At 40.0% G+C, this 27,563-nt stretch overlaps 1 protein-coding gene across 1 annotated transcript in view; it reads right to left on the bottom strand.

Annotated features, from left to right (window-relative positions):
- Positions 1-27,563, bottom strand: part of Pgm5 (phosphoglucomutase 5) — a 164,638-nt gene that overhangs the window by 48,225 nt on the left and 88,850 nt on the right. The window contains exons 7-9 of the mRNA XM_076846040.2: positions 20,441-20,556; positions 4,104-4,239; positions 854-1,037 (exon numbers count right to left, since the gene is read on the bottom strand). Coding sequence (XP_076702155.1) covers positions 854-1,037; positions 4,104-4,239; positions 20,441-20,556 — 436 coding nt within the window. The remainder of the gene's footprint in view (positions 1-853; positions 1,038-4,103; positions 4,240-20,440; positions 20,557-27,563) is intronic.

The raw sequence follows: 27,563 nt of genomic DNA, 5'->3' as shown, positions 1-27,563 counted from the left end.
TAGTCAAATTAAAATATAAGTAACTACATTATATCTAGTCCCCAAAGGCCTGCAGTTTCTGCCTGATTTTATTGTCTATACTTGTGAAGAATATATAAAAAGTTAAGATTTTTAGGAATTTGGGGACTGCACTCTCTTAACATTACTCAGGGTATATAAATTACAAAAATTAATGCCTATAATGTGCTCTCAGAGGGGCCAATATTTGCCATAGCCAACAAATAAACAAAACTGAACAGAACAATAATTATAATAACTACTAATGTTTCTTACACATGTCACAAAGAGGAATAGAAGTTGTCGTTCGTTTCACCAGTTATCTACTATAATCATTCACAACCTCAACCCTTCCTTTTTGGGGGGTTTTCTGGGCAAATTTTCCAACTGTTTCTTTCCTAGGAGGGGAGCCAAATCCATCTGACTAAGCTCCTGTGAGTCCTCAATGGCGTAAGGCAATAGAAGGTGAAACATCCCTGCACTGGGGGGTCCCAAGGACAGTGTTCTTGAGCTCTGAGTAACTTCTCCACAGCTAATACCAGTAATGGCCACAGCAGATGAAGACCTCGAGGCTGCAAACATCACAGAAGGAAATGCTGAGTCTGTGCCTATTTGAGGCACTGGCCCATCAGTTAACAAGTGGACAGAATACTGGACAGAGAGGGTGCATGTTCTGATTCCCCTCTGCCACTAACTAGTGAGGTGACCTTCACCAAGGCTTCCTCTATCCTGGTTGCAGAGAACTAATATGTACAATAAAGAGCTTGGAACAGATCAGCTCCAAACACTCCTTCAGTTCTAGGACATCCTGTCCACCATCTCTGCCAGGTTGTTTTGCTGATTCTCTAGCAAGTACCTGTTTCTTGGTCACGGTGCCATCCACAGGGTCCACGTATTCGAAGCTGTCTGTCTTCGCCACACTGTAGATGTGGCTCCCCACGGCAAACTGCTGGCCAATGAAGGACTTGTCTGTGACCAGGGCCTCCAGGTCCCTCATGATATAATATGTCGCCTTGGGCTCCAGCCCTTCATAGTCAAACCTAGTGAGGGAAGGCAGGGCACAGGATGAACAAACACCCCATCAGAGAACCGACCACCGGGTGGACCCCTCAAGCTCGTCTAATCCTGGGTTCTGATTGCAGGAAAGGAAAGCAGAGAAGAACACCCTCAATCGGTCTCCCATTTGCCTACTGACCTTTACAATCCAGTCCCCACAAAGGGCCAGAATGGCCTTACAACAGTCAAATCATGTCACCCCTTTTCCTTAACTCACTCCTGAAACACTAATTATCTTGAGAACAAAACTTAAAACTATAGCCCGAGTGGATCCACTGTGGGATATACACTTGCCCTACTTGACTTGTTCCACTTTTCACCCTTGTTACTCGCTACAGCCACCATGCCCACCTCTCCAGTCTGCAAGGCTCCTTAGCCCTTTCCTTCCTCTGGGCCTTTGCCCTTCCTGTTAGCTCCCTCCACCTGGTGTGTTCTTAGACTCCTTTATACCTGGTGCATTCGACAAGCTGTTTCATCCTCTTCCTTTAGTCTTTCTTTATCTGCTTTTTGAGATACTGGGGCTTGAACCCAAGGGCACTTTATCACTGAACTACACATCTATCTTGCTAAGTTTCCCAGCCTGGCTTTGAACTTTTAATCTCTCGTCTCAGTCTCCAGAGTTGCTGGGATTACAGGAGTGTGCCATCATATCCTGCTTTTCCTTCAATCTTTAAAACTATTGTCACTTCCAGAAAATGGCCTCTCTGACCATCCCTCCCAAAGAGCTTCTCTCTCCCCTTCTTTCATCATGCCTTACATTTTCTTTTGAGAGTTATACAGTCTGTATTTATCTGGTTGGTTTATTTACTGGTTGTCTGTCTTTATCTACCACAGTGAACTCTAGTAGGGCCCAGACCTTGGCTTTCCTGTTCTGTTACTTCTGGAATGTAGAAGATGCTATGCTAGCAGGCTGGAAGGGAAATGGGAAAAAGGAAAGGAAGAAAGGAAAGAAGCAGGAATCAACGGAGACAGGGGCAAAGTGAATCTCAGAAACATGGAATAAACGTTCCCCTCAGTTCCCTCCCCCTTTTTTTTAAGAGAGAGAATTTTTAATTTTTTTTTGTTTTGTTTTCGGTGGACATAACATCTTTATTTTATTTTTTGTGGTGCTGAGAATCGAACCCAGCGCCCCGCACATACCAGACTAGAGCGCTACCGCTTGAGCCATAGCCCCAGCCCCCTCAGTGCTCCTTCTACCTGCCACCATCAACAGCAACACATTTCAAGGAATAAAACCTTTAAATAGAGAATTCCTTCTGGAGTAAGCTCAAACAAGGAAAATTGAGCTATTTTCTCAGATACAACTTCAGAATTCGTATTAGTTAAACTGAAATTGTTTTATTATTTCCTCCCTGCCAAGAAAATTGTCTGGCTTAGAAATCATTTTGTTTCACAAACACCTTTCAACTAACCATTTGCTGGGATTGAAAGAAATGTTTATCTTTCATTCTACCTATTCCCTCCGCCTTTTTTTTTTTTATCTCTGTGATCTTTTTGGATAAAAACCTAAAACATAATTCACATCCTATGAGAAATTAAATCACCCTTGCATATTATTCTCTAATATGGTATTTGTTATGAAGAAAAGTGATTATCATGTAAGCACTTGGCCACAAACATGAACTATATTATAAATACACTTATCATTAACACCATTTCTTCAAAACACTGCAGAAAACTACATAATCATTCCACAAATGATGAGGAACACATCTTTGACTCGAAGCAATCTCATTAAGCTAGAGGTTGGCAAACATAATGTATTTTATCTAGTTGAACTTTTTAGAAGAACTTCATACAATAGTAAAATTTCATGTGCTGATTCACTCCCCCACCCACCCAAATCCCACAAGAATGAAGGGGCTAGGGCACTTGTTAGGAATACTGACAAGTAAAACAATTCCCTCCTGTCTTGAGAATCCTTATTTGAGGTTGCAATGAATAATTTGAGATGATGCAGGCTGACATAGTCCTTCTTCTTGACTAAATAGGAACCCAGAATATTGTGGTGTTGTCTACATTTCTCAGAACATTGCCATCTCTTTGACTTTAATAAATATTATCACAGTCTTCTTTATTCTCTGATATTTATCTAAGTAAATGGCTTCTTGAGAGAAGAAACAATCACCTTATAAGGCTAAAGTCTAAAGCTCTCTTTCTGTCCCTTAAGCTCTGGAAATACAACTGAACTCCAAAGTAGTTAACTATTCAAGAGTAAAACAAAATGAGTCACAATCTATGTTTTTAATAGACAGAATCTCTAAAACAACCCCCAAATTTCCTCCCTCTACCCTGTGTTCTCCACAGTTAGCATTCTTTCTTACCACTCCTGCCTCTAAACCATGGCTTGGTACTAGGTTCACACACCCAGCAAGTAACCATGCCCCCAGAATATTCTTACCCTCACTTCAATAACAAGAAGGAGATAGAGATCACCTACTCTACCTACTATCTTTTCGTCTCCCTCCTTCCCAGGTAATATTTCCATTTTTTCTGTCTCTTCTTATTGAGAGCAAACCTCTAGCAAAATCTCTAACTCCTGAACCACATGGCCCCTTCGAAGGGTGCCAGGTTGGACATCCTGAACATCATCTGAATCACTGATGAGGAGGTAAAGGCAAAGGTAGAAAGAAGAATATGAGAGCCCCCAGACTGTAGTAGCTTCTGTTCCTGCCCTGCTCCTTGATAACTCTGGGTGGACAACCAATAGGAAATGCCTCTATTTGAGGGCATTCCTCTCCCAGCCACCATGGTTACCAGGGGATTGTTCATGCTCTACAGCTCACATCTCCTCTGATGGCTGCCCACCTTATAGGCACTGATAAAAAGAGTAGAGAAGGATGCCGTGAAGGGAAGTGAAATCTGCACCTTCCAGGTTGGTGGTCCTTGACACCACCCCAACCATTTACCAGCATGGTCTAGCTCCAGCCTCAGTGTCCCTCAGATCTTCCTGAGAGACGCTGCCTTCTTAAAATTCTAGTCAACTGGTTTCAGAAAACTTCTCTGAGTAGTTCCCCAGGGGGCATGCAGGGACCCTCCCTTCCTCTCACCTGCAATAGTAGTGGCGGCCATATTTGGCCCAGTGATCCCGAACAATTTCCTCCACACTCTGTTTCCGGGCAGCGATGATGGAGAGCCAGACCAAGACAGCCCAGAGGCCATCTTTCTCTCGGAGGTGATCAGAGCCTAAGGGAAAATCAAAGATTGTGTAGAGAATTCATTCCTTGAATTCATTCCTTGGGGGGAAGCAAGAGCAAAAGGAGCTAACAAGACGAGTTAGAAAGTGTTATACGGAAAGGGTTGAATATATTACCCACTGAGTAAAATTTATGTCCATAATATTTTTGCTTTTCTAAACAACTGCTGACTGAAATTCAAACAACATAAAAGCAAACAAAACAAAACAAACAAACAAACAAAAAACCATAAAATCCTGGAAAATTCTGAAGGAATCAAAAAGCCAAACTGACATATTACATTAGACAACAATATCCTTAATTCATCCACTTATTCAATAAATATTCAGAGATCCCTGAAATATACATTGTTTTACATCCTGAGGATATGGCAGTGAACAAGATAGTTCTTTACTTATAAAGTCTGAATTCAAATAGAAACAGACAAAAGAAATCATATAAAAGAACAGATATAACAGAACAAGTTGCATCAAATTAGGACAAGTTCTTTGAAGAAATTAAAGTAGATGCTGATATCACAGAGCATAAAAGGAACAAAGGCCACTTTACCTAAGTTGAATGTTGCCCTGGAAGCAACATTCATATCCGACCATATCTGGGCAAATGGTCTTTGTGGGTATAATTACGTTGAGGATCTTAATGTGAGATCATCCTGAAATGTTCAGATTGGCCCTAAACTCAATGACAAGTGATTTTATAAAAAAGAAGAGGAGCCACATAAGAGGAGAAATGGAGAGGCACAAGCCATACAAAGACAGAGACAGAGGTTAGAGTTAAGGAATTTGGCTGAAGAGGCAAGGAAGGACCTTTCCTTAGAGCTGTCAGAGGAAGCACAGCCCTGCCAACACCTTGGGTTTGGATTTCTGGCCTCCTGAACTATGACACAATACATTTCTGTGTTTCAAGCCAACCAGTTGGAGGATTTTTTATGGAAGCCCTAGGAGACTGATAGAACTCAAAAGGGTCAATCTCACTGAGGTGATGACATCTGAGCTGACACCTGAGAAGGAGTCAGTCATGCCATGGTCTGGGGACAAAGGGTTCCAAGCTGAGGGAGAGCAAATGCAAAGTCCCTGAGGCAGGAATGAACTGGACGCCAAATCCTACAGCTATTTATGTAGAAAAAAGAGGCAATTCTTATCGTCATTCACACAAATAAAGAGTGCAGTCTAAATGAGTAGCTTCCTGTGCAACAAGAACCCAGAGGAATGTGCTGCAGGCCCACTTAAGCATCTGTCTCTGAGCCAGCTGTTTGCTTTCTGTGAAGAGGATAAAGCCCTGCATTCAAAAGAACTCGGAAAGTAAAGAATTCATGAGGAAGGCTTTGGAATTAGGATTTTGACCAATCTCTGCTTTTTCCCAGGTGTGTGAAACATGATTGCAGCTTCTCATCTGTAGAATGGAGACACCATGACCAATCTTGTGATCTTGTTGTATTAATTAAATCAAGTTAAAGAGCTGGACTCAGTGGTAGAGTGTTTGCCAAGCATATATGAGGCCCAGGGTTCAATCCCCAGCACTGAAAAAATGAAAGAAAAAAAAAAGAGCAGGCTCTAGAGTCAGATTGTTCATGTTCAAATTCTGGCTCAGCCACTTACTTTGTTTACTACACTCATCTGAAATATGGGGACAGCAATTGTCCTTACCTCATGAGGTTACTTCCAGGATTAAGAGGCTACAGATGCCTAGGTATTTAGAGCAGTGACAAGGACAACTGCAGGCAGTTGTTACTGCTGACTTTGTTGGTAATTCACAGAAAGCATCTATATAGTGCTGCTTCCCTGTACATGTTTTGGGACAAACCATTCTGTTATTTGTGTGTGTGTGTTTGTGTGTGTGTGTGTGTGTGTGTGTGTGTGTGTATCTGATTAGCAATAACAATGTCTTAAGAAACAAGATTGGAACCAGAGGTGGACAATTTCTTCTTGGAACGGAGTAATGAGAATAGACTACAGAAATCTTGGCTTCAGGACAATGAAACATACACAGAAAATCAACAAAGGAGACCCATGCCACGGAGCTGTTAAAACTTCAAGATGGGATGAAACAGTATCTTCGTTAAGTTAGATATCTTTGGCAACCTCTCACTGAAGCTACAGACCATTTGCCATTCTTGTTATGTTCCGTGTTAAAAATCCAATATTTACTTAAGGAGGAAAACATACAACCCTGAAGGAGAAACAAAGGTACTTATATGGAAAAGAAGAAAGGATCATGTCTTTAGTTCTCAATATGCACTGATCAATGGTCTGCTGATGACACTGTTGTCTGGTTGTGGCTGCCTCTACGTCAGGGGGACCCTGGGCATTAATCATCACACCATAAAGTGACTCTGGCCTCAGCCAGTGAATTCTTCACACTACTACAAAAATGGAAGATGTTTGGAAGACTCAGGCTTAGCTCTATGGCCCACTGCCAAAAAAACAAGTCTAGGAAACCCTGCCCAGTGGGATCGTTTCAAAACCTCTTGTCCTTTTATAGCTGAAAAAAATCACTTTTGCTTACTGATTGGAGAAAAATACCCTTTTGTTTTAAAACACAAGCTTTGCATACCTTGGACCTCCAGCTGGGTCACATTATCTAGATATAGAACCATTAGTTGCTATTAAGTTTGTGAGATAAGATGCCATAATTCAGTGGTAGAGAGACATAGAGTTCTTTCAGATGGATTTAAAAAAACACAAACACCTCAATCATTTTGGCCAACCACATAGTAAACTATGAGTTGGCGTGGATACCCTCGCCAAAAAGTAAAACATTTGCCCAGATTCATAAGGGGCCAATGATCAAGTAAAATTAACTGTGCTCTTCAGAGTTCTTTGAGGTAGCCATAAAGACATTAATAGTGCAGCAATTACACAGATGTTTCCACTGGATGACTACAGTGTGCCTTGGGCGGGGGGGGGGGGCTTTTGAGGATACAAGTCTCCTTTTATTATCTCTTTAACCCAATGTTATCAGTGCCAGGTAAGTAAGAAATGCAGAAAACACAGAGGTATTGAATGGGTTTCTAAAACCCCACTATAAATAGTCAAAATGAAGGAGAAAAATATTCACACTACATATATGTATATATGACAGGGTTAATAGTGTTTGTGGCAAAAAAAAAAAAATGTTTTTAAAAGTTAATAAAAAAAAAAAAAAGAGGAACCCCAGGAGACAATGTGTGTGGGGGCACAAACAAGCAATTTTTAAGAGAAAAACATTAACAGTCAATACATGTTTGAACATATGTTCAGTCTTAACTGTGGCCAAAGTCGATAAAATGGGATACCATTTGGGGCCTATCAAATCAGCAAAGATGGGGTGGGTGAGGGGAACAGCTAGTATTGACAAAGCACCAGTGTACGAGAGCACAGTTTGTAGAATAATTTGGCAATGATGATCAGTAGTCTCATAAATTCCTTAGCTTTGGACCCAGCTATATTATTTTCTTAACTTTTAGTCATGAGGACATTCACTGAAATAGTTGAAAGGGCAAACCTGGAAAAATAAATGTTAATTGTTCAACAATAGGATAATTGTGAAAAATCCTCACAAAAGCTTATTGTGTGGGTGAAAGTATTGAGTAAGAATCTTTAGTAACAGAATAAGGTTCATCTAACTTTAATAAATGGAAAAGAAACCATTTATCAAAAATAATATCCAGCCATTTTTGGCAGAAAGATGTATGTGTATAATAACTGACACCCAACCATCAATAAAGGTTATTTATCTATGAAGTGGTAGAATTTCAGGTGCTTGTCTTCTCTTTTCTTTGCAGTATTTTCAAGACAAACATGGACCCATTATTTTTGTAAGGAATAAATACAATTTTAAACTTATCCATGGTGCATATAAATTCATATTTGAAAACATGATTTTTCCCCAGAGTGTTATATAGTTGGACTTACACAGTACGTAGCCTCTTAAGACTGGCTTCTTTCACATAGTAATATGCATTTCGGTTTCCTACCTGACTTTTCATAGATTGAGAGCTTTTTTTGATGCCAAGTAATTTGTGAAGCATGCTTCCTCTGCCTTCTTTAATGCTGGGAAAGCCAGAGCTTGCCCCTCACTCAGGACATTGCAAGGAGAATTGACCCCTCCTCCCAAAGTGCCACTTACGCACCCTTCCTCCATCCAGGCCAGCTGGCCCCTAACCCCCTCCACCTTACTCTGAGCATCCCTGAGCAGCCAGCATCCCCACCTGGATATCAGAAGGAAGCACTCCTCTCCTTCACACCTGACTCCAGCAAAAATCAGCACAAAAAGAGGGAGTACATTTTTTTTTCTCCTTAGAAATAGCACTGTCCCTTCTCCACTCCAATTAGCCCTTGAGTTTCCTCAAGTTTTGAAACCATACTCCTTGAGGTAGGCAGTATACCAACAAGTATACTGCCCTCACAGAAGAGGGCAATAAATAAATGATAAAAAATTTGAAAAGGTAATAAAATTTGAAAAGATAAAAGTAAAAAGAACACTCCATCATTTCAAAGGAATATGCTTCCAGTGGAAATCCCGGTGTGAAAAAATTAATAAAACCTCATAGGCATTTCCATCATATCAAATCATCACAGCTGAAACTCAGAAAGGGGAACTCCAAATTTGTCAATTAGGAAAATATAAGTCATTTTGTACCCATAGGTAACTAGATGGCACATTAGAATCACCAAAAGAACTTTAAAAAACACCAATGTTCAATGCTCCCCCACTTCACCTTAATACAAGGACTTGAACCCAGGGCCTCACACATGCTAGGCAAGCATTTTGCCACTGAGCTATAGCCCTATTCGGTGTTGAACTTGTAATCCTTCTGTTTTAGTCTCCCAAATAGCTGGTATTACAGGAGTGCAACACCACTCAATGGTATTCTTTTTGTAAAAAACTCCTTGGGTGGTTCTCATGGGCAGCTAGGGCTAAAAGCCACTGCTTAAGAAAGGCACTCCACGTAGTGTCATGTTAGGGCTAGTGAGTTAGGCTTCTTACCCCTTTTGCTCTAATTTGCTCTAATTTGGCATTATTTACATGGGTGTTCCTCCCTGTAGCCAGCTTTAGTGTCATGCTTTCTCTCTGCACTCCAAAAAGCAAGGACTTAGCCAACTTTGGAGTGACCAACTCATCCTGGTTTGCCTGGGACTTTCTCAGTGTCATATCCCAAGGAACTTCTCAGTCCCCAGTATAGCAGGGTGCCTGGTCATCCAATAAGAAAGGTCACTCAATCCAAATGTTTCCTAGTGATTTTTAGGAGCTGTACACATTCAGCACATGTCTCAGCAGACAGATTCCCTAGAACCAGAAATGACAGATGGCATGTATATATACACACTTACTTTTGAAGCAAGATTATAAGCAGGAGAAATTCCCATCTAAGAATAACAACAAGGCACCAGCCACTGTGCTCAGCTATTTTATTATCTCATTTTCACAATCTGAGAGCTCCTTTATACAGATAAGACATGGAGCTTAGGTCATTTGTATGAGGTCGCTTGGCTACCAAGTGGTAAAAAGATTTGAACCTTTGCAATTTGGCTCCAAAACCTATGAACTTCACTACTACTGAAATAGCCTAGTGGTGACAGCAGTCCCCAGGAGTAAAGGAGGCACAGTGTCCCACCTAGTGAGAGCTGAGGAAGTCCTTCTAAAGAGTAAGCACTTTGGGCACTTTGTCCTTCTCTCCCCCAGCATATGAGAAGGAGCTAAAAATTCCTCTTACTTTTCCTCTGTCAGTTTATCTTTTTCATTTACAAATGATTTTCATTATTTTCCTATGAAATTCTTCCAATGCTCTTTTCATCAACTCAAGACAGGGATTTGTTCTTTTATTTATTTATTTTTTAAATAGTAGAATTATGAGGTCAAATTGGGGACACCTCTTTCAGGTGGCTCAGAGATTTGAGAACATGTTGTAGAATCATGACAGGTTTTTTTGTTTTGTTTTGATTTTCCCATTTCTCAAATCACATGTTCAGTTTTTTAACATCTGGCAACAATGCAAGGCTCGCTTAAGAACTGCCACCTTTCTATGCTTAAAATAAGTTCTTCAATGTAGCAAATGCTCATCAATGGGAGCACAAAGCTTTCCTGCAGGTAAGTGGTCCACATCCCGCTGTGACCCCAGAAAGGCCAGACAGCAGCCACTGACACACGCAGTTCATTCTGTGTTGTCAGCCATGTGGCTCCCAAGGAATAAGAGCATGTAACCATACACTTGTCACAAGTAAAACGAGAACAGCATTTGGCATAAATAAGCTGACCATAGCTATGCCCTGCAAACAATATGAGTAAAGAAACTGGTCTGAAATGTACTCCTCACTCTGACCCAGGCTGGCTCATAGATGCATGGCAAACGTTCATCAAGTGCACAAATTGGTTAATTATAGGAACCACTAGTATGCAGTCTGAGGTAGTCATCAGATTTGCTCTTCACTGAGAGTGAGGCTCATTAGAAGTGAGCTAAAATATCACAACTGGAAAAACTTCACTGTTCACCCCATCCAACTGATTTGTCAAAAATAAGGAATCAAGGTGCATAAAGTTAAGCCATTTGTCCCAAGTAGTCAGACCACCTAGAGGTGGTGTGAAGATTATAACAGGGTCTTTCGTCTCCTGGTATTGTGCTGTTTCAGGACACCATTCTGTCAAGCCCCCAGAACTCATTTCACCTTCTTACAAAAGAATCAGAAAGATGTGTGAGCACTCCCTTACACAGCAGCAGCAGAGGTCAGGAAGCCAGGAAGATTTGGGCTCAATTTGCCTCAATCAATATGACCTTAGCCAGTAGCTTTACCTTCTTCCCTAAGCCTCAGTGACTTCATCATTAAAGCGGCTCATTTTTGAGAGAACTCAGTGAAATAAAGCACAGGAGGTGCTAAGCATTGTATCTATCACATAGGAGGTACACAATAAACAATGTATATTAGCACTACTTTATTAACACATGACCTAGGCAATCGACCATCGTGGTGGAGGAAGGACCACCTGAACAATTTCATGGCCAGCCAGCCCACACACCTCCCCTGCAGGAACATGCCAGCATAGAAAGTGGGGGTCTCCTAACTTATGTACCCCACTCCATTCCTTTGTCACTGACTGACAGGAACAACAGAACCTACTAAGAGTTTTTCCCTGACAGGTTATATGCTGAGCCAGAAAGCTCTCCAGGGGATTTCAAAGTAAAGACCTGTTACTCTGCAGTCATTGTACTCTATTTTCTTAATGTGGCCACTTAATGACTAGTCATTTCCCAAAGTGCAAGTTAGGAAGCCTCCAAGCACAATTTTAGTGATTGCAACGAAATCCCTAAGGACAGACCTTCTTATTAAAAATTCTTCAGCAGATTGCAAAGAAATGCTCAGTCTCTTTGGAAGTCCTCAATCTGTGACCAACGGCCATGACCTTCCAGGGCGCCCAGTCCCAGAAAGCACTGATAAGAGTTGACACAGCCTCAGAGGCTCATTCCTTTGTTTCTGTTCACACAACATTCCCTCTTGCCACTTCTCATTGCTGTGGAGGATTAACCGAAAGGTCAAGGGAACTGGAACCACAAAGACCCCAAGAAAACGACATGATGGAGACATTCTTCTTGCTCCAGATGGGAGCTATTTCCCAGAACAGGGGTTGATAGTTTGCAGAGAGTCCAGAAAGGAGTTTCAGTTTTCCAGCTTTACAAGGAGGCTCTTGGGGATGTCAATCACAGCAACTCTGCACTCTTACCCAGCCTAGATTGAATTGCACACGTGCACACAACCCATTTCTAACAGCCCCGCAGAGAAACTCTTCTCCCCATGCTGATAATGCTGTCATCACAACCTCCTCACCCCACTTCTGCAACCCAGCCACATTTACACACACTGGCCACAAAGAAGGAAAGGAATGTGGCAGGACCTCGATAATGTGAAATTCACAGAATGGGCAGAAATGAAACTGTCAGAGTGTAGAATTAATGACAACCAAAATAGGAAATAAACTAAAGCTTTCTCTCTTTTTTTTTTAACTTTGAGAAATATAAATAGCAAATAAAATAGCTGTATAAATAAGAGGAATTTAAAGCTATTTAGTATTGTGCCACTGCACTAGTGTGAAGCCAATCTGGAGTCAGGTTGTGTGCAATTCACATATGAAATACAAATAAAGAGGCACAGCCCTAAGGGTGTTGTAAACTGTACAACTACTGGGGGAAATAAAATGTTCTTTCACAAGGTAACTGGACCTTAAGTCAATAATAAAAACTTATAAGACAATAGAGCACAGAATGTCTATTCTAAGAACAGTAAGAATTTAGTACATACCAAAAAAGAAATTGCTGAAGCTGGAACCTAGCCCTTTGTCAAACATAACTATTTCCAAGTTAACGTCAGCAACTGCAGAGAAGCCATGAACATGGTAAAACCACAAATTACAAATACTTTGAAAATATATCCATTAACACTGGTTTTGAGAGAAGAGATCTCTCTAGAAGCATTTTGTCAGCTGTTAATTTGTGCTGATAGCTATAGGATGATTGAAAATATCAAAACTTTCTTTTCAAATTTTACATAATTCTGATTTTATCATAATCCCTAACATCCCTCTCCATCCCCTTAAAACATGCCTATATTTGTGTGATTTTGCTATTATGAGTCCTCCTAAATCTTAGGATACTAAAATGCCCAGATTTTCAGGAACACTTCCACTTGAGAATAAAAATATAACTTATTTTTATAAGAAAGAAATATTAAAACGTAATTCTTCCTCTCTTCTTTTTTCTTTCCATCTATCCTACAAATGCATACTTAGGATCTACCCATATACCAAGAGAGAGAATGAATGAAGACACATGGTCCCTGTTCTCAGGGTATTTACAATATCTGCACAGTGAGCAAAAGAATCCAGCAGATATTAAAAATTTAGAAAGGTACTCAAGACTTCCTATGACATGAATACATACATACTCTGTGCCTCTTTCTATTGTGCTAAAACCTGAGCAGACATTAAAACAGCCAATTTAAGAGCACCATGCAATACTCAAGAACTCACAGTGAAAATATTTGTTGTGATAATTATGAAATGGTTGTTAGTGTCAGGAGACCTAGATGCAATTTCAAACTTTTAGAAAGAAAAAAAAATTGTATACAAAAGCATAAACTAGATGGCTCATTTAAATAAAATCTTGAATACTTTCTTGGAAAACAATAAACATTTTTTTCATTGCCTGATTTATTTGGCAGACTTGTAGGGCTATTGACATTAGTTTGCTCAAAATATATATTAAGTATTGTAGCACTTCAGAAGATGGTGGCCAAATTTGGAGATCTTCCAATCTTTCACCAAAAGAACAATTCCTCAGAGTTACCTGTAAAGGGACAAGCTCTGGTCTATGACAATTCATATACTCCCCAAATGGTATCACTTCTTACAAAACTGATGTCAGCAATGAAACCAATGGAACATTTTCAAAAAATGCAAAAGAAAAAAGTTTTTGTTTTTTTGGATCTTAATTTTAGTATTTTAGTACATCCTCTCTGTATATGGGAACAAGTCCAGATTCTTTTAAAATTGGAACCAGAATGCCACTTAGATGAGCAGTCTTCTATTTAAATTTGATGATTTACAAAGCCTTTTCCTTTCCTTCTATAAAGCAGTTTTCCAAGGCCCGTCCCAGGAAGTGGGTGAATACCTGGTACTAGCACAAAAGATCTCTTAGCTTCTTAAATGACCTTGGTTCCTTAATAGTACAATGAACAAAAGTTTCCTACTGTCTAGGACCTGGAGCTTTCCATAGGAGAGAAGCGTGATCCTGCTACCAGCCTGTTGCCTTGGCGCACACGATGGGAGTTCACGATGCTGCCAGGGGATATTTCCACTCAGGAGATATCTCACTGCTCCTGGACCTGGCCCTGGGCAAAGGCTTGGTGTTCCTAAGCCTGAGGAAGATTCACATTTTGAAGCTTTCTTGGCACTAAACTGTGCGTTTCTGGTTGGTACACAGCTCGGTGCCCCAAGGATGCTGGAAAACGCCTCCACGTGGAAAGCTTGGTTATATTTTAGAAGCTTCCATCCCAGTCTTGGGGCTAGATACTTTCCCATCTCTCCATTTCCCTTACAGTTAGCTCCTTTGATTCTGAAAACATCCTAAGACAGAGAGCCCCTGTGATCGGCCGACTTTTACAAGTTGGAAATGAGGGTCAGAGAGGCCATCTGGCTGGACCAAGAGTAGGCGGCAAGGGTCCTGAATGAGACTTCAGCCTCCAATTCCTGTGCCTCCGTCCTGCCCAGGTCAAACCTGGTATGGCACCCCATGCACACTCCTGCTACAATCCCACTGAAAAGCAAAAATACTGGTTTTCACTTGAGCCATGTTTCCTGTTTCTGGCTGAACCTCAGAAGTACTTGGAGACACTTATTTAAAATGCAGATTCGCAGTCCCACCCCTGCAGGGAATCAAAGTTGGGGTAGGGTAGAAAATCTGTACCTTAACAAGCTTCCCTGTGATTTTGACACAGCCAGCTCAGAGCCTGTCCAGGATTTGGCATTGAAGGAAGCTCAGTGCAAGGACCCAATGAAGCCATTTCTCTTGCTGAGACTGAGGAGTCCAGTTCCTTCAGGCTCCAGAGTTGTCATGTACTGCTGAGTGTTGGAGAGATGGACATTGTCACTGCTTTCTTCAGAAAGACTGATCAGTGCTGTGGGAAGCACCACACGTTGCAGGGCAGGAGACCTGTCTTTAAGTTCTGCTGTAATTTAAGCACGTGCAGGCCTTTCCCAGGCTTGGACACCCTGGGAGAGTCACTGAACTATGCCTTGGGCTCAGAGGCATCATCTATCAAACTAGGCTACAGTTACTTTCACCTGCCAAATGGCAAAGGAGGTAATACTTTTAAAGCCAAATACACAGAAAAATCTCTTGTGCTCCTTGAAAGGAAAAATGATAGACAACTATACAAGTAAGAGGCTTTCAAACCTCCCTTCCAGTCCAGCTTGGACTGCAATCAGTATAACTTCTTGAAAGCGACGCCAGTTGAGAAGTGTCTGCGACACAACCTTCCTTCTGTGCAGGGGGTGCCTACTTCTAGTTGAGCTGGGGTCAGTGTCTGCGCCACACAGACAAAGGGCTTCAAAATCCTCCCCCTCACTATCTTTCCAGCTTTTCCTGCTTCTTGATACTCTTTCTACTACCCCACCCTACACATCAAGGTTAGCAAACTTTAGCCCTTGAACCAAATCTGGACTTGTGGGTATTTTGAGGACTACTGATTCATCGGAACACAGCCATGGTCATGTGTCTGTGTATTGTCTATGGGGGCTTTGGTGTTCTCATGGTATTGCTGAATAATTATGACAGAGACCATAGGAGGCCTCTGTCCCATAAAGTCTAATATATCTTTAGACTATCTATCCTTTCATGGAAAAAGTTTGCTGATCCCTGCTGTAGACCCATCATCTTTAGTCTTCTTGACCATGACCTACAATAAACACATTTGCCAAAAGACCTGCTATCTACATACATACACACACGTGTGTGTGTGTGTATATGGATTATATACACAATAAAATTTGCAAACAATATTTTTGCTAAATGCAATGCCCTCTGATAGTAACTATTTCTTAAAGCAGTTCATGATATTATATTGACCCCTCCCAGAGGAATCTCAATCCATCTTTGAAAAAACATTACCCTAGAAAATCAAGCAACTGGCCGTTTACAACACATGTCCTGTTCTCCCACCTCTTTTTTGGTGGGGAGGGTGGTACTGGGGCTCACTTTGAACTTGTGATCTTCCTGCCTCAGCCTCCTGAGTTGCTGGGATTTCAGGCATGCACCACCATGCCCATCCCACCTTCTTTCTTTTTCTTTTTCTTTTTTTGGTACAGGTATTGAACCCCGGGGGGCTTAACAACTGAGTCATGACCCCAGCCCTTTTTTATATTTTATTTAGAGACAGGATCTTGCTGAGTTACTTAGGGCCTCTCTAAGTTGTTGAGGCTGGCTTTGAACTCATGATCCTCCTGCCTCAGCCTCCCACTCCTGCACCCAGAAGCCCACCTCCTTTCTTGACATCACTCTATCAGGCAGGGCCTTATGTGTGTATGAATGCTCTCCATTCCTAAGGCATTCACTTAACTTCCATTTGTTTCATGAAATCTTCTTTAAACCCCTAGTCTAAAAGGACTTTCTCCTTTTCTTATCTCCCATAGCATATTTTGTACTTTCCTATTGTGGCACTTTAAACTTTCTGCTTTGTAGACCAGTCATCTGTGCATCTTTCTTATTATTCTTAAGGGTGTGATCTTCACTTTGTATCCTCCACACTATCCAATACAGTACCTCATAAGCTGGAAACACTAAATAAATGTCTATTTATTACTATTGAAGTAAGCAAATATTTACTCCTAAGGGTATAACATAGTTTGCACATGTAATATTTTACCCCCTTAACTGAAGAGATTAAAAAGTACGTGATATTTTTTAAGCACTCAATAAAGGCTTATAAAAGACAGAGAGGAAAGGATAACCTGGTTATCACCCCAGTTGCTAGGTTTGTGCTATTATACTAACCAGTGATCAGAATTACAGTATACAATTTATAATTTTTGAGTTTTTGAGTTATGGTTTCTGGTATAAGCACTCAGTACACCAAGGAAGAAGGAACTTGTTCTATTTCTTAGGCCTTAACAGAAAAAGGTCTTAGCAACTTCAGCTGTCTGAAGCAGAGCTGCCATCTGCACATTCTGAGCTCAGACAGTGGTACTTGGAGAGCTTTATGTGGTCTCTTTTTGTCCAAGGAAACAAGGAGGCATGCAGTCTCTGCTGGACTGTTAATGGTAATGTTGCTAAGGTTTAATTGATTTTGGTAAGAGTAGAAAATATCCCATGAGTTCCTTCATGAAGTCCAATATGGCTGGAAACACTATCATTCTGACTGCTCAAAGTGGTTTTAAGCTGACTACTTCCCCAACCCTTCCCTCACGTGAAACAAAAGCTTCAAGTCCCTGGCTGAAAATCTCTCTTTGTTTTCGCACAACCCAAGAGGATTTGTTCTCAGGAATTCAAGTATGGTTTGATAACAGAAAACTGATCTTATTTCATTACACTCACATAATCAAAGGAAAAAATATATTAATATGTCACTAAATCAAACAAGGCACATGATAAACTAACAGCTATTTCTAATAAGGTTCTCAGTAAAAAAGGAATAGAAAAGCTAAGCTGCATGAATCTGATATTGCTCCAATTTGAAATCAATGACTAAAATAGATGGCAAAATACAAAATCCATTTTCATTTAAATTATGAACTATCACAGTTAGTATTTAATATTATTTTCAAGGTGATAGCTATATAACAAGAATATAAAATAAAAGATAAAAATTTAAAAATACAAAAAAAATTTTGGTCATGGATTATATGGCTGTATACCTTGAAAAAAAAAACATCCAAGTGGAATTTTGGGGAAATAAACTACTATAATAAAAATGTACTAACTGGGGAAAAATATTAGTAGTTTATTAATGTTTTCTCTTTACATAAGCACTAAATGAATTAGAAAGGAAAATGAAGATAGAAACATCAAAAATCTAAGTTATTGAAAAGCTCTTTAGGACATGTAACCCAGTTTCTTCAGTGAATAATTTAGAAGGAGAAAACATATAATGGAGAAATGCAAATTGAGAAAGACTTAAACAGACATATTAACCACTTACACAGTAAGATCTTTTGGTTCCTAATAGCAACAAACTGTTGGAGGTTAGAGGAGAAAGAAAATGGAAAAAATAAGAAATTACATTTGCAATTCCATTTCTATACTCTGTTTTGAATACAGAAATTTGCAAGAGATAGTTTTGCAATCCTAGCAACAAGAGAAGACCAGGAAATCTACAGAAACTCATCAGAGATCTAACATCACAAGGCAATAAATTCTAAAGGCAAATTCTAAAAAGTGACAAGCCATTCCACAAAAACCATCTCACCTTTGGCAGAGCACAGGAGAACGAGGAGGTCACCATAACAAGAAGACAATAAGAAATCGAGTAAGAATGTGTAAAGGTCAAGTGTAGCCAATTACACTAGCTTAAATCATTTGAAGTCCCAGAAATGAGGGAAACACTTTCAAGTTCATTCCCACCGACCTCCACTGAGTGTTCTCAATAAAGATCAGGAACAGGAAGGGAGACTTGTTGGTGCAAGCATTAGGCAGTAGGAGATGACCAGCTGGTGCTGGAAGACAAACATCAAGCCTGACTACTTCCCCAACCCTTTTCTCATGTGAAACAAAAGCTTCAAGTCCCTGGCTGAAAACCTCTCATCCCAAGAGTCCAGGCTGCTGGATGAAGGACAGAAAAAACTATCTGTCCCTAGAGGGAAGGTTAGGAAAACTTCTTGGGCTCAGAATCCTACAGCAATACTAAGCAGAAGTTGCTGCCAGTGCAGAAAGCTCAAGAGGCCGGTGACAGAGCACTATTTTGTGTTATAGTGATGCAGTCACTGCTGTAATTTGAGGATGAAATTGGAATGTCTAAAAAATCTCTGCAGCACATGGTCCCCAGTTTTATTATACAGTAAAATATTCCACTTCTGGAGGAATTTTAAGCCTACAGTTTGATAATGTTTATAACAGAAACAATAAAACCCAAACCCAGCTCAGCTCCTGACTAGATTAACTTAACCTTCCACACTAATACCCCAAAAGAAAAGGTATGCCCATGTCTAGGCATAAGTACTCTTTACCTGCATATGTATCTACTGTTCTTATCCACATACTATCCAGCATTTAATAAAAAATTATGAGAAGCACAAAAAGTCAGAAAAAACAAATGTTTATCAAGAGATAAAGTAATCAACAGAACCAGAGTGAGTCAGAGATGAAATATATACTGGAACTATCAGAGAGAGTGTGTAAAATAATCATGTTTAAGTTAAATAAAACAATGGAAAAGACAAACAACATATACAAATATATGGCTCTACTTTCAATAGAGAGATTAAAACTATTTGAAAAAATTAAAGAGAAATTCTAGAAATAAAATAATATCACAGATGATATTGTTCAATAGACCCATCAGCACATTGAATACAATAAGAATCAGTGAATTTAAAAATATACCAGTGGAAATTACCTAAAGTGAAATCCCCCCCCAAAAAAATCAGATCAGTGCACGCAAGAGTTCCAATGTAATGTCTATGGTCACAAATTATATGACATATTGTGTAACAGGAGTCTGAGAAGGAAAAGAGAGAAAGAATAAGGCGGAATATTTGAAAATACAATGGCTGAACATTTTCTAAAATTTATAAATGACAACTCAAGAATTCAGGAGAGCGTCAAGCAGGGTGAAGCGCGCGTACGCACATGGTGAAGTGGGGGGCACTAGAGAAGAATAGAGTTACCTTAGGTTAGGTGGAGGGAAGTGAGGGAGGAGAGGGGAGGGATGGTGAGGATAGGAAGGATAGTAGACTGAAACCTACATTATTGCTTTATGTATATATGTGACTGCACGACCAATGTGATTCTACAACATGTACACTCAGAAAAAATGAGAAATTATAAATACATCGCATGATGTATGATATATCCAAGTGCATAAATGCAGTCTGCTGTCATGTATAACCAATTAAAAAAGTTTTTTAATTACATGTTGAAAATAAAAAAATAAAAACAGACATAGAAGGGGAACTAGAGCAGTACTTTATACAGAAGAATAAAGATAAGGTTTATATCATACTTACTGGAAACTATGCAAGCCAGAAGACAATGGTATGACATCTTTAAAGTACTAAAAAGAGAAAATTTTCTTACACAAATTTAAGTGTGATAATGATACTGACATTATGTGTTTTTTCTGAAGAGCCCTTATATTTAAAGATCCACATTAATATACTCATGGACAGCATAATAAGGCATAGGGATTGCTTTGCAATAATCAGGGAGGTGGGCTCCCTTTGTGGATGAGGATAGAGATAAAGCAAGACTGACCATGAGTTGATGATAGTTGAAACTGGGTAATAGGCACATAGGAATTTATTTTTTTAATTCCATAATAGAAAAAATTTTAAAGAGAAATGTTTAAAAAGAACATAGTGGGTATTAGAGCATACATTGTACTGTCTGATTTTTTTCCCCTCTAAGTAGTTCTTCCTCCAGACTTTGATTCATAGAAGGTTCACAGGTTTCCAAACCGGGCTCACAGAGCTGCAGGCCCCACCCCCAGTTACTTCAACCCAACCAAACCTACCAGTGCCAAAGCTCTCCTCTCCACACAGAGAGCACCGTCCCGAGTCCATCAGATTTGAGAAGAATCTCCATCCAGCTGGGGTCTCATATACAGGGATCTTCATTGATTTGGCCACTCTGAAAAATGGAATTTGAAATTCAATTCACACACCTCATTTTCTTTCTTTTCTCAGCATGGTAGGTAGGTTTTAAGATCTACTGGTTCCATAACTAGATTTCAGAACAGCTTGGTCAGCATTGATAGTTTTCAGGATGTCAAGCTGTAATTTAGAAAATGATAAATGGCTTATTCCAATCATTCATGTTTTTTTCTCTACAATACAAAATAGGTTAAGATATAAAATATTCTCACATTTGATTTCCTTTTTTAAATCCTTCTTTTTGGTAAGTGTCTCCTTAGGGATATCAGAATCTAAATTAAGTTAATTAAGATGATATTTGGATATAAACATATTGGAATATTATATGACACTATCTACTAAAGATAAATGTACCCATGTCCTTTGAAGTAGGAATTACCAATGGCGTGTAGTGGATGCTGTGGTGGAGTGCTCAGACTCTTTGCCAACACACATGCACGCGTTTGCATTCACACGCGCGTGCACGCACACACACACACACACACACACACAATCTCTCTCTTTCAGCTCTCTCCACATTTTAGTGCTGAACTACTCATTACACCAGCACCTCGGAATGTTGATAGCTGACAGCTCACAGATGTGGCCCCCAATCTCTGCCAAAGAGAGAATGTTTCTTCCAAGGTCATTTTCCCATCCCTATGTCAATGAGGAATGTTCAAAGGCCTTGCCTTCTTGCCCAACTTGATACAACTCTGTAGGGCCATTTTGGCTCCAGAGCTCCCCAGAAATCCACTGAACACTTAGTCATGACTTTCTCGCTGTCCTACAGGTGTTTGCTATAGTTTGGATCTGAAATGTTCCCAGAGGCCCATGTGGTAAAGACTGGTCCTTGGTGTGGTGCTACTGTAAGGTGTTGATACCTTAAAGAGGTGGGGGCACGTCCTGCAAAAGCGTTGGGAGATGCTGGTCTCTTTCTTTTTCAATTCCTGGCCACCATGAGGTAGGCAGCTTCCTCCAGCATGCATTCCCATCATGATATACTGACTCTCCACAGGCCCAAAAGGCAACAGGGACTAACCAACCATGAACTGAAAACTGTAAAGCCAAAATGAACCTTTCCTTTTTTAAGTTGATTATCTCAGATATTCTGTTACAGTAATATCTGATGAACCATGTTGATGTTGAAGGCAACTTTAATCTCGAAGGTAGAAAGGAATAAATTTCCTGCAAGCAAATTTCTCTCAGAGCTGTTTCCTAGGGAACCCAGTATGTCATGTTACTTGATATTTTATAAGAATCATCATCAAAAGTGATTTTTGATAACTGAAACAGAACAAATAAAGGACAAATAATTTGTAATATATAATGTAATCATCTAAATTTCATTGGGAAAAAAACTTTGCTTCATGGAACAATTTGAATCTCACAAACATGGAATAAAAAAAGTCAATAACATCATGATAAAATTCATAAACAGCCAAAAACCAATTTATGCTGTCAAAATTCAGGCTCGGAGACTCTGAGCAGTCAAGTATTTTGCTGAAGTTCCCACAGAGGTAAGAGGCTATGCTAGAACTTGGACCAAAGCCTGTTTAATTTCTGCTCAGGTTACATCAACCGTGTTCTCTCTCCAAATGTCTTAGTGTTTCAGGAGGGAGATGAATCACAAAGCATGCTAGGGAATGAGCTGGTATATCCCAGGCATTGGTCTGAAGAGTTTTATCTTCCCAATGTGTGAGCAACTTAAAGAGAAAAAAACACCAAATGTCCACCAGCCGCAAGGCTTCATTCTTGGATGGCTATGAGGGCAGAGTGTGTCAGGGAAGGAAATCAGTGAGAGTCTTGGTGCAGAAGAGGAGAAAAGCGGCACATAGGATAAAGGGCACAACCTAAGAACAATTCCTTTAAGTTTAGTTTGTGGCCAGACAGAGGGAAAAAAGTACCTAGAAACCTTTGCTCCAGGAAACTGAATACCTCCCTTCCACAAACCCCAAATACAAGGAAAGTGCTCAAGATTTAAAAATTGTGTGCTAAACCTCTTGCAAGTTTGTTTTGAAAAGAAGAACCTTTTAGTGGGTTAGGTGTTACTTCAAAGATTCTATCTTCTCTCTTTTTCAATGGTTTAAGAAAAACACAGAATCATGCTTACATCCTGGTGGGACCAATGAAAGAAACGGTCCCCAGACTGTAGAGCAAAGGTTAATTTTCAGAGTCCTTAAATTTACAATCATAAGCTCAAGAAAGGAGGAATAAATCCCACAGAATCCTTCTAGGGACAGTGCACAGAAAAACCTGGGTCCAAATTAACTCAGCAAATGTGGATACACATGATTACCAAAAAGAATGTCCAATGTGGGGGCAGAGGTGAGGGTGAAAGAGAGGGTAGAGGGTGTGGGGACATACATTCTCTGACCAAAATATTCTTGTAGGTTCAGAGCCAAGTTGGCAAGACTGAAGGGAGGGGAAAGGATTTCCCCAGTTCCCACCCTTCCTAATTCATCACTGTTGGGTGGTCATTAGGCGCAGGCTGGGACTGGAGTTTTAAGGGCATACTTTTATAACTCTGAACCTCAGTTGCAGCTTTGCAGTCTAAGATAACATGGGTAATGAAATTCCAGGATCCTGGGTATGTGTTCATTTGTGTCCTAGGGTCTGAAAGGAATTCCTCTCCCTCCCTCTTCTCCAGAATTTGGGAATCAACCCAAACACAGCATTCGGCAGATACCATGCATAGACTGGTTTCTAGCAGGAAGTCCCTGGAGCCTCTAAAATCCTCCAGTAGAAAAGCTCAAAATGAAACTGCTCCTGCTGAGGGTCTGAACCCCTCTCTGTGTGTGCTAGAGTCAAACATGGGGACTCGTTTCCCAGGAAAAGTCAGGGGGTGAAGAAAAAAGAACAATAATCTGGCCCACAATTTTCCTACAAGGGAAAATGAGCCCTGATAACCAAAAGAACATGCTGGAAGAGAGCTCCTCAGTCTGGCTTTCAAAACCTCCAAAAATGTGATTTTAGGATGGACCCAGTCTCAGCCTCACTTTCTCCCACACGACCTGCTGTGTACAATGCTCCTAACAAACTGAATTTCGAATTTTGTTGTTGTTATATACTGCTTAGTCCTTTCTTTATGTCATTCATTTCCAAGTTAACCCTCCTCTCCCAATCTCTGTCAAAACCTATCTTAAATGCCCTGTCATCATAAAGCCTGTCTTGGTCCACTTTGTGGTGCTATAATAGAATACCTGAGACCGGGTAATTTACGAAGAACGGAAATTTACTCTTACTCTTCTGGAGGCTGAGAAGTCAAAGATCAAGGCAGCACCCATATTTGGTTTGTGAGAGCCTTCTTGTGTGTCCTCACAGGGCAGAAGATGGGGAGACAAGCTAGCCAAACACAGCATGAAGCCTTATCCAGTAGTGAGGAAGGAGCCTTCCTGGTCTGATCACCTTTTAAAGACCCACCACTTCATCCTATCACATTGGCAACACTTGAGTTTCCGAGGGCATTAACTCTCAACATGAATTTTGAAAGAGACAAAAACATTCAAACCATCACTGAGCCTGGGGCAAAGCCTTCCAGGTGGTCAACATCTCACCCCCTCTCATCTCCTCACACAGCCAACTGCTTCCCACCCTCCCTTGCAAAGAGCTGTGGCCATGTGACTGAGTTCTAGCCAACAGATCTCCCCTTTCAGATCTGGCTATAAAAATTTCCCAGATTCCAGGGAGAGGGAAGAATAGAAGTTTATTGAATTAGAATAAAGGGAAGGAAAGGAAGGAAATGGGATAGGGATGGGAAAAACAGTAGAATGAACTGGACACAACTTTCCTAGGTTCACATATGAATACAGAACCAGTGTAACTCCACATCATGTATAACTGCAAGAATGGGAAGTCATACTCCGTGTATGTATGGTATGTCAAGATACATTCTGCTGTCATGTATAACTAAAAAGAACAAATTTAAAATTTTTTAAAAACCCAAGCTTCACAGCCTCCACGTTCTTTTCTCCTTCTGCTAGCTCAATGTGGACAAATTCAACACCAGCCTTAGAAGCCTGGTGTTGAAGATGGCTGGCCCACAGATGAAAAGATCTGGGTATCTGAAGCACCATTTGAGACAGAAAGTAGGGGGCTAAGTGTTCCTATTTTATGATTTGTAGTTTCCTTAAAAATATAATTTGTTCCTATATGTCTTATTTAAATTGTGCATTTTGAGAAAAGATAATTTCTCCAGGTATTAATTAATGAGGCTATTAGAGTGAGACAAAGATTTATTTTGGAAATGAAAGATTTATTTTAGAGAATTAGGGCAGGGCCGAAACGAGAATCAAATATTTGAGAAGCAGGACACTTTATTTTTATTTTACCAGCTGAAGATCACCCTATTCTTATGTGATCAAATAGAATGATAGACACAAAAACAGCCTAAGAGTACCCTGAAAGTTCACTGAGTGTGGGGATGCTGACATCTCCATTTTTGTGCCTCCAGTGACCTGCACAATGCAAGCCCATGGTAGGAATTCAAATATTTATTTACCCAAAGCACAATATTATTTTTGTTTTTTGTTTGTTTGTTTTTGTGGTACAAAACAAACAAAAGACAAAAGGGCCTTGTGCAAACAAGGCAAATACTCTTACCAACTGAGTTATATCCTTAGCCCCAAAGCACAATCTCATTATGTGTGATGATAGCATTTCATACTAATACATATTAATGAATGAATTTGCAAGAATAATCAAATGAACACTGACTGATCACAACAAGTGCATGAGATGCATATCCTGCTACTCTTGGAATTCCACTTCAAGAAAGCTGTGATAGATTTAAAGAGGACAAGACCCAAGTCCCCCTCCCTTTGTTCTATCTAAAAATGTCCCTTTCTTAAGCATCAAGATGGGGCCATGATACTATTTTCTATGCAGAGAATTTTCAGTCTCCTTTTAAAACCCTCATCTACATAAGTCTAGGAGAAGATATTTGCCAATTTTGTATGGCCTTTACATTTTTAAAATTTCTACAAATCATTTTTAAAAGACAAACTTTTGAAAAGCACTTCATACAATTAGTGAATGAATAGAAATGCTCAACATCATTAAAGGTCTGGAAATTGCATGTTAAAACCACAGTGAGAGCCAGGTACAGTGGTGCACGCCTGTAAACCCAGTGGCTGGGGGAGGCTGAGACAGGAGAATCCCAAGTTCAGAGCCAGCCTCAGCAACACTTGAGGTGCCAAGCAACTCAGTACAAAATAGGGCTGGGGATGTGGCTCAGTGGTGGAGTGCCCCCGGGTTTAGTCCCTGGTACCCAAAAGACCACAGTGAGAGATCATCATATATCCTCAGTCCTAGAGGGAAAGAGTGGTATTGCCAAGTGCTGGTGAAGATAAGGAATTCTCCTGCACAGCTGAAGGAATGCATTAGTACCTATTGCAGTAAATTTATTCAATGTGGTATATTTCTATATCCACTTATCACAGAACAAAAATGAACAAAACTTCCACTATGTGAATGAATGTCACAAATACACAGAGGCATAAATACTATCTGATTCCATGAAAACATAGTTCAAAATAGACAGAACTAATCATTGGTGACAGAAGTCACGATAGCAGTTATCTCTGGGGAAGAGGGAGAGAGTGGTGTTCAGAAAGGGAACAAGGAAGTTCCAGAGTTGCTGCTCTGTTTCTTTCTTAATCATAATAGTAGTTACACGAGTGTGTTCATTTTGTGAAAATTCCTTAAGACATATACTTATGAGCTAAGCCTTTTTGAAAGTCCATTATACTTTAATTAAAAGTTTATTCAAAAGAAAAAGCCCTTTGCAGTATTTATGACTAAATGCATGTTTGAATTAGTCACGTTTACATAATCCCAGGAAACAACTACTGAAGATGGGGTTTAATAGCATCCTGATATGCTGGTGAATGTCTAGCAGACATTTAACAAAACAGCCCTCAAATTAGTTCTTCAATATTTTCACATTGATGAGTTCACTCCCAGATCTCTTCTTTGATCTCTGGCACTGCTGGCAGAGGCTGCTCTTTCGCAAAAGACTTATGTGAACTTGCACTTTGAAAGCCTTTTTAAGGACGCCTGCCTGGCTCATAAATATGAATGAAGCAGAGTTCAGCTAAACCTGATTTTCTAATAGCAATCTTTTTTTTTTTTTTTTCAGTGCTGGGGATGGAGCCCAAGGCCTCACACATGCCAGGCAAGCACTCTCTATCACTGAGCTATACCCACAGCCCTCTAAAAGCGATCTTAAAGTTTAATCTTAAATCAATTTTTTTGGATGGAACAATTCATACTTTCATCTAAAATAAACAAAAAACATAAGGTTATCATAATAAGACGACTACAAAAGTTTCTAAACCACATGTAAACTTGTATTATCTGGGGCCTGTATTATCTCAGTTTGGTCTAAACTTCAAAACTCACACTTTAAATAATGCCGTCCTTGACTGGATCAAATGGGATCAGACACAATGAAAAGACCATACTCTAACAACTGCAGAAAGTTTGCCGAGTTACAACATTATCACTGTTCTCGGTATTGGATCTTTCATTCACTTGACCTCAGGGGAACTGGATATATCATCCACCGAATATTCAAAAGGAAAAACAAAAGATAACTGCATGTCTCATACTCCCTCTAGACCTTGAGATAGTGACCAATTGTAAAACACACAAAGGTGGATCCCAAGCCTACAGGCCTTTGTTGCTTTATCTGGATGAATCTGTGCTTTCATTAGGTAGGTATCCTGGGGGGGAGTAGGGGATCTTTCCAAGTGAGATTTTAAATTTTGTCAGGCAATGTAAGGCAGACAGATTTTTGAAGATGCTGACTTTACTTGAAAGAAAAAAAACTTGGCTTTAGAAAATTGAGCAAAGATCCAAGAGAAAAAATATATATATACTTGAAACTATCACAGGTTCACTCTCTTAAACTAGTAAATTATCTGGAACCCTATTCATGGGAAATTAAGTGTCTGTGTTCATAATCTTGATGCATGAGTACTTTGATGTAAACTATTCCTGGTT

The sequence above is a fragment of the Callospermophilus lateralis genome, chromosome 2 (assembly GCF_048772815.1).
Source record: "Callospermophilus lateralis isolate mCalLat2 chromosome 2, mCalLat2.hap1, whole genome shotgun sequence".
NCBI lineage: Eukaryota > Metazoa > Chordata > Mammalia > Rodentia > Sciuridae > Callospermophilus > Callospermophilus lateralis.
Note: the sequence above shows the minus strand (reverse complement) of the source record. Positions and strands in the feature narration are given on the sequence as shown.